This window comes from Merops nubicus, unplaced genomic scaffold (genome assembly GCF_000691845.1).
Source record: "Merops nubicus isolate BGI_N331 unplaced genomic scaffold, ASM69184v1 scaffold52305, whole genome shotgun sequence".
In the NCBI taxonomy this organism is placed as follows: domain Eukaryota; kingdom Metazoa; phylum Chordata; class Aves; order Coraciiformes; family Meropidae; genus Merops; species Merops nubicus.
Window position 1 is genome coordinate 14,452 of NW_008611420.1, and position 8,098 is coordinate 22,549.

The 8,098-nt window shown below is 37.9% G+C and overlaps 1 protein-coding gene across 1 annotated transcript in view; it reads right to left on the bottom strand.

The window, feature by feature from the left end:
* The window catches only part of HEPACAM2 (HEPACAM family member 2), a 19,572-nt gene extending 12,478 nt beyond the window's left edge, over positions 1–7,094 (bottom strand). The window contains exons 1-3 of the mRNA XM_008941201.1: positions 7,001–7,094; positions 1,400–1,750; positions 31–315 (exon numbers count right to left, since the gene is read on the bottom strand). Coding sequence (XP_008939449.1) covers positions 31–315; positions 1,400–1,750; positions 7,001–7,070 — 706 coding nt within the window. The 5' untranslated portion in view covers positions 7,071–7,094. The remainder of the gene's footprint in view (positions 1–30; positions 316–1,399; positions 1,751–7,000) is intronic.
* Positions 7,095–8,098: the final 1,004 nt, after the last annotated feature.

Sequence of the window (8,098 nt, forward strand, 5' to 3'; positions counted from 1 at the left end):
AAGGTAATTATGAATATTTCACATACTCACAATATATGGTTGGTGCAATTGTCTTACTTTCCTTTGCACTGACAGGGTTAGATACCAGACAGCTGTAGTTCCCAATGTCTTCTTTTACAACAGGAACAATTAGAACTGTTGCATTGTTTGATGAAAAGGTGTAATTAGGGCCAGCATGGAGAGGTTTCCCATTTTTCATCCACTGGTAAACTACCCTTGTACCTTTTTCCACAGTACATTTTAATGTAATATTCCCCACATGCTCCACTACCCCTGAGGATGGTTCTGTATGTACAATTGGTTTTGCGACTGGAACTGTAAAATAAAGAGATACGAAGAATTATAAAAGTGATGAGCCAGTATATTACTGTCTTCACTGCTAAGATGATACAAACAGCAGTCATCATCCCCTCTGGAAAGCACTTGGATTCCAAATTTTATTTATTAAATCTGGTTTAAGGTTGAAAAGAGATTCATATTCCCAGCTGTAAGAATCGTTCTAGTGTTTAAATAAAACTTGACTGTTTATATTACTGGTGATACAACAAAGGCTGCAGTCAGGTATACCATGGTCTCCAGCTTCTGCCTCCTAAGCAGATCCCTGTGGCCACAGAAATTAAGAGTGCAAAGCATGACAGTGCCCACAGTCTGACTCTTCCTCAGGATGGCTGCCTGCAGCTCTGCTGACACTGGTCACCACTGAGATATGCTGTTGATCCATTTGTGAGGATGGCTGCAAACTGCGACGAGCATGGGAGTTAAATAGCAGCTACAACTATGTCATATCAATTTGTCATTCATTTCATTACGTCAAGCCCAACAGTTACAGAGCTCCCTCCATATAACCCACACATTACAGTAGCCTCTTGTCATTCTTTTAGACCATTCTTTTCCATTTCCTTATTTTTTTTTCATTATCCCCACAACAGGGAGCAGAGTACAAAGAGGGAACTTCAGTATTTATGGGCTTCTTTTACAGACACAAGGTCACTGGCAAAAGTCAGTAACTCCTCTTTGACTGTTACAGAAGGTAAAGTTGTTCATGGAGAAAGACTATTTGAAAGTTAATGCAGCCCCATGATTGATATCACATCAAAGCCTTATGAAAAAAATATTTCTTAGAAATTTTTCTAATAGGATAGCAATTACCGCTTTCTATATTGCTTTTTTTTACCTACAATCCAGAAACATCAGTCATTACATTAATTTTGTTTAAAGATGACATATTGTAGGGTTCCCTGCAGCAGCAGTAGAAAAACAAAATAAATAACTTGTTAGTATTTATTCAAGTATGGTTGGATAAAATGACACAGTATTGTAACTGGATACTAAGAACTAATGCTTCAAGACTATTGCAATTTTAATTTCAAAGTGAAGATTGTATCTTTTACTAACTTACCGTCAACAGCTACGTGAATCTTCTGACTGGCAGCTATTGTCCCGTTTCCCCGGACATTGACTTTCACGATGTAATTGCCCTCATCACTGATGTGCAATGGATTAATCATCAAAGATGCATTTGGTGGTATGAGGGTAAACTTGTGCTGATATTCCAAGTCTGGAACTACTGTTTGATTTACTGAGCCAAGCAAGTATTTTGGATTACTTTGAGGCCTCTCAAAAAGCCAAATTATCTGGATTTCAGAAGCTGTAATGTTGAAATCATAGTCAACAGTAAGATGGAGCAGTTGTCCCTCGATACCATGGATGGTATGAGATGGTACTGTCAGCTTTAAGGCAGAACAAATACCTTCATAAAAAAGAAAGAGCAAAAAGTAAATAAACCCAAACCACAAATAGAAACACTGGAAAACTCAAATTGTGAGCAACTGTCACAGGGAAAAAACTTGTGAGTTAAAGCTCTTTTTGTGCAAGATTTCAGCAAGATTTCCAATCAGAAAGGGGCAAACTCTCATTGACCTCAGTGATGTTGAATCTAGCTATAGAGCTCCAGCTTTAAAATGTATGAAAACCCAAAAGATGGATATTTGCAGTTTCTGGGCAGAGGATCTTTCATTATTGAATGTCTGACACAAGGGCAAAGGTTTGCAACTACCTTAATATTTAATATATTTTCTGTTTAAAATATTTCCAAGTGTCAGATTGCAAAATCAAGTTTTAAGGTATTTTTTTTTCTGTCTTTAGCTGCAGAGAAATTTTTTACTATTTCTTTGTCAGTTATAATGAAAAACTGACTGAACACCCAACAAGCAGCACTTCCATGCATTTATCCAATTAAAATTATGTATAGCTATTATTGCTGTCTGCACTGTACACATAAGACTAAATTCAAGATACATTACTAAGCTTGCAAAGTTAAGTATTCCAATTTTAGGAAAGAGCAGAAGGTTTGCTATTGATATGCACAAACAAAATTTTCAGCCACATCATTAATCCTGTTCTCCAAAAATCCTGCCTCCATTAGATGGGCAGAAAAGGTCACTCCTGAGTTAATCATCAGCATTCCTGTGTTTAATTTTAGAGTGATTTTTCATTGTGCCAGCTTTAGACAGATTTATAGAACATTATTAAAATTTTGCTCTTAGGACTGAGTGATCGATTTCCACAGCACTGACAAATACAGCAATGGTGTGAAGCGTTGACATTAATGAATTGATTTCACAACACTACTACAGTTAATAAGACTTTAAAGATGCACATTTATGCACATAGAAAATGAACAGAAAAAATAGCCTCCCATTTTGGATGATCAGTTTGAAATACTAAGGGTTTTTCCTGGATTTTTCAAAATACACACAAACATAGTTTAGCATTTTCAAGATGCAACTCCTGTTGCCTTTAGTTGCAGGTTTGAGAACTCAGCTTTGAATGCTCAGTATTGCTGAAAAAAGCTCTGCAAACGCTAAGTCAAAACCCTAGGGGAAAAAAAAAGCAAGTTCGTATTAGTAATAACATGCAGTGCCTTCACCATGCACCATCTATTCCTTTCCTGCTACTGAACTTGACATGCTTCCCAATACCTGTAACAAAAAAGTAGCTCTCCTGCTGAAGTACATACACCCTCTACCTAGAAAGGGAGCCAGAGGGAGCTGTGTGTGAAGAATATATGACTGTGCTATTAAAGATTAATACAATGCAGAGGTAACTTTGGTTGTTGTATTTTCTACCTTCATAGCATTTGTCTTTATGAGAAAAATTATTGAAGATTCACTTGTGTCTAATTTCCAAGGTTATATAGCAGGCAAAGACAAAAATACCAATTCAGTAGTATAATATGGTATCTGTATGTCTTTTGGGTTAGAATCTTCAAATTTCACTGCATAGGTGTTTGCCACTTGAGCTAATAACAAAGAAAACTCTCACTGGGGATCAGGGTAGGGACACAAAAAGTGGGTGGGGATAACAGATCCTGCATGGCAATATGTAATGCCAGTAATTAATATTAGAGGTGCTCTGGAAGGGCATGAGAAGTAGCAGAGAGTGATGCCATGGGAGGGGACTGGCTCACGGGTAGCCAGCAATGTTGTCTGTGCTGCTGAACTTGCTGCACAAAACCATATCAAATAGACTAACTGTAGTTCAGGAAAAACTCCCTATTGCTAAGAAACCTCTGGTCATGTTTTGTCCATTCAGAAGCTTGTGAGTTTTATAGTCACTAAAAAGCCACCTACAAAGTCTACCAAAACAAGTAATTTTGTGACTGGCTTCACTTGTCAGGCAGCTGCTTAGGCAGCTGAGCAATGCTATAATGGAACTAGAGAAGTCAGCTGGCTGTGCTGACTGGCAAACCCACCTCCTCAGGGGCTAAAGGAGAAGTGAGCAGCTAACTTCAGGTTGCACGGGCACTGATAGGGAAAGGATGGTTGGGAGACAGCTGAGATGGGAAAAGAATGGGACAAAAAGGGAGGACTAGTGTAGGCAAAATATGGGGAGACTCAAGTGGAGAATGCACAGGAGAGAGATGCTTATATGCCTCACTTTTTCTAGATCACAAACCTGAAACAGCTGAAGCTCCTAAAATTGAAGCCTCTCCTACTGCTTTTTAATATTATTTGTGGACTGGTACTCTTGCACTTTTTAATGCTGCACAGCTCTTTAAGGACTTCCTAGACTCTGGTTAATGAGAGGTTAGTTTTGTTGGTTGTTGTGCCATTTCTTGGAGGCAAACCTTACAGTACAAATCAGTTTTAAAATACTGTTGTCCCTTTGAAAAAAAGACTGTAATTTCTCAGTAAACTCCTTCACAACATATTTAAGGTTGGAAATATAGTTCATATAACCCATTGAATAAATTTCAATTTTTAAATATTCTTGAAGCTAAAAACATCTGTCAAACACCATGAGATCTGTAAATGATCAATTAAAAGACCTGTCGATATCGTTCCTGATTCTGTAGTCATAAGTGTTCAATTTTTGAGTTTATTTAGCTGTCAATAGGTGATTGTGCTGTATGACAAGAAGCCAGTAACAGCTGCAGTATAATCATAAAATAGGCATAAAAAATATTATTTCTCAAAGATCTGTTTCTGCAGAAAAATAGCAAAAAACAAGGAAGTCTAGTGAGCACTAGTAAGAGAATTGTGGCTGGAAAACAATTTCTTATCAGTGAAAAAAAATGTGGGAATAGAAACTATAAATGAACTTTTTTTGACTCCATTCATGGGGAAAAACATCTCCATGTAACAGCTTGGAAAGACATTTTCATCTGCAGTTAAGGGCATTCTTTCAGCCAAGACTAGAGGTGGTGAGGGCAGAAACTCCATTTCCCCCTGGAGTCCATTCAGGAGTGGCTTTGCCCAACTGTGGTTTTGCTGCTCTCTCTGGGTCTGCCAGGGTGATTTTGTGGAGTGCCACCAGCACACATGAGGTCTTCTGTGGCCAGCAGGGCCAGGGGGAAAGGCAGGCTGAGGCTTGGGAAAGTTATTAAATAATGGTTCTCTGTCCAAGGCAAAGGTTTTACAGAAGCGATGGTGAGAGAGACTTCTGGCTTTAACAGATCGGATCTTCTGCAGTCTGGAATATTCTTCACCAAAAGGATTACCTTCTTCATCAAAAGGGTTATCAAGCACTGGAACAGGCTGCCCAGGGAAAAGGGTCAATCACAATCCATGGAGGTATTAGAGGATGTGCAGATGTGATGCTTAGTGACATGGTTTAGTAGTGGACTCAGTAGTGTTAGGTTAACAGTTGCACTTAATGATCTTAAGGGTCTTTTCCAACCTAAATGGTTCTATGATTCTCTCCTAATTCTGATTTTTAATCAAAACTGAAGAATGTTAGGACTAATGCTTGAATTAATAGTGAAATCAAGCCAGTGTGCCAAACTCTTGCTTCATTCTCGTCGGGCACAAATTCCATATAATTAAAGACTATCTCTGTAGCTTTCTAAATATGATACACAGTTTTTCAAGACAATGGAATTCCAAACCCTAGATTTTGTATAAAGTTTGTAAAGGTTGCACCAAAATGACCTCCATTTGGAGCTCAGTGATCTGTGCTTTGCTTCCATCTCATTTCGCTATCACTGTATTAGCAAGCACAACAGAATCATTGTTGACACAAAACAAGGGCTCCAGCTTTAGTTTAAATACAAATCTGTGACATAACTTTTCAGTTTATGGCATAAACTGAAACCTGCCTAGCAAGGTTTTATCATTCTCTGAATTTAACATGCACATCTCCTTGCCAAAGTGAATTTGGATTCTGGGCTGCTTTTCATCAGAGTATTCATTGAGTTCTTCTGCTCTCCAAAACCCCTGAATTTGGAGTAAAATGTCATTAGTTGAGCACCAATAGTTTTTACATTTTTGGCAAATATATTTATACATGACAAAAAAAAAAAAAAAAAAAAAAAAAAAAAAAAGGAGCTACAATGGACCAGGAAATCTGCAATTCCTATGCCCCACAGTTAGAGCAGCAGGGACTCAAGCATACTCTTCCGCTTTTGGGGATTTCTGCCCAAGAACAAGTGCTACTGAGCTTTATCATTTGACCCTAATTATTGCCTGTGAGCTCATGGTCTTCTGTGGGTGTTGTGTCATACCCCCAGTGCTCCTGATACTTGTAAGGACATAAGGTACCAGAGGCACGTTTGCTATTCGGGGACACACGTACCTCTGAGTAGGGGTATACAGGGAGACCTCCTGGTGAACAACTGTGTACAACACAGCACCCTGCTTGCATGCCGGTAGCTCTTGTAGGATTTTAAATAAAAAATGTTGAACAAAGTTGAAGCATAAATGAAGTTAATAGCCACCTTATTTTTTTTTTATCAGTGACTTCATTTTTAAAGAAGAAATCTGATAAACTTCATATAAAACTGCAACTATTACGAAGCCAAAACTCTTGGCAAAGTATTTAGCTTAAAATCAAGGAAACTAGGTGATGGGCTATGAAGTTCACAAAGGAGATAAAAGAAAAAGTGTCCTTAAACATGAATGAGTAGAGGATGCACTACATTTGTTATAGTATATATTCCCTCTGTTGATATTTACAAAACCAAATAAATAAAGAAAGAGTGAACCACAGGAGTTTTTAGAAATATATGTTTAACATTTGATAACAGGATATTCCTATCAAAGTGTGTAGAACAACTATTTTTTATCAATTACATAAAATTTTTCCCTATTGATTGTAAGGCATCATAATGAACTGAAACATAATGTAGCAGCATTGTCTCAACATAATGAATTTTTAAAGAGATGTCTAACAGCTTCTGTTTAAACTTTGACTCAGAATTTGTCCAGCCTTACTTGTTAAAAAGAATGCGCAATGTATATATTGCTTCATAAAATGTGGCAATACTTATGTAATTAATGCCCATGCTTTATTTACAAGATTATGTATAATGCTAATATTTACCAATTGCTAAAAGTTTTTAGCTCCACTCACAAAGCAGGGTGACACTATCTGATTAAAAGCTTTTAAGCTGCCTTCTTAAAACAAAACATCTGACAATACAATAGAAATATCTTTAAATTTAGAAGTATAAAGCTAATTCACATTTCCACAATGACAACTATAATTCATAGTTTCTTACCTACAAGAAGAAAATATATCTTGCACTGTAAGTCCCAAAAGAAGTTGGCTAAAGAGCTCCATGAAAGCATCCTGCCCCAAACAAATCCCACCTTCTTCTCAGTGGTAAGCCAGGGCTAGGACCTGCAGCTGCTGGTTTATTTGCTAGGGAAATCAGCAATGAGTTAACAGGCCCTATCCTGTCCCCTGCCTTATGTGATTTGAATATGTGTATACAAAGAACAAAGGGAGTGGAGCACCTGTTAGATGAGCACCTATCTTCATTGCCTCTGACTTTACCATAACCCTTCCCCAGCAGTCACAGCAAATATGACACAGAATGCAATAAATGAGGCGCAGAATACAAAGTACGCTCAATTAATAACAAGAAGTGAACGCACTCGATGTACAGTTTATAGAGGCATTAACATCCTTTAACTACAGTTTCATAACAAGCCCCATGCTGCTAGATGGTTTGGCTTATTTCAAAGCAGCATTCAGAATTCTTTTCCAGATCTTTTCCAGTAATAGCCTCTCGTGTTTAAAAAGAACAAACTAAGAGCAAGAGCCTCACTTATGCTTCTTTTCCTAGCACGTATGAGCTCTTAAATTTTCTGAATTTTTTTTCCTTAACACAAGCATAATTTGGTGCTCATTTTGTTCTCCTTCTCTAAACAGCACGTAATGTGAAGTGTCTATCATGCGTCTTCTAACAAAGAATCCTGGAGCTAGAGTGGACAGCTCACTACAGTTGTTGAGTTAGCTGCTGATTACTTTTTATTCTTACATTAACTTACATCAGTTTAATTGATATTAACATTAATGCATGATCTGCATTTTGTCCAAGGCTGTCACTCACTGTACAAATCTAATCAGCAGCAAACCATGCAACCTGCCCCAGCTGCATGTGCAGTAACAATTTGCAACAGCAAATATTTGCATCGACAGGGATGGTTTATCCACAGGAAAACAGACTATCCACTTCCATTCTATAGCACTTTCACCATACAGCTTTTACCCAGATTGTTATGCATCAACAAATACTAAGCTAGGCTGCATCCTTCCCTGTGCAGGAGGGACTGCTACCAAGGAACTGATGGGATACACCTGCGGGTACTGA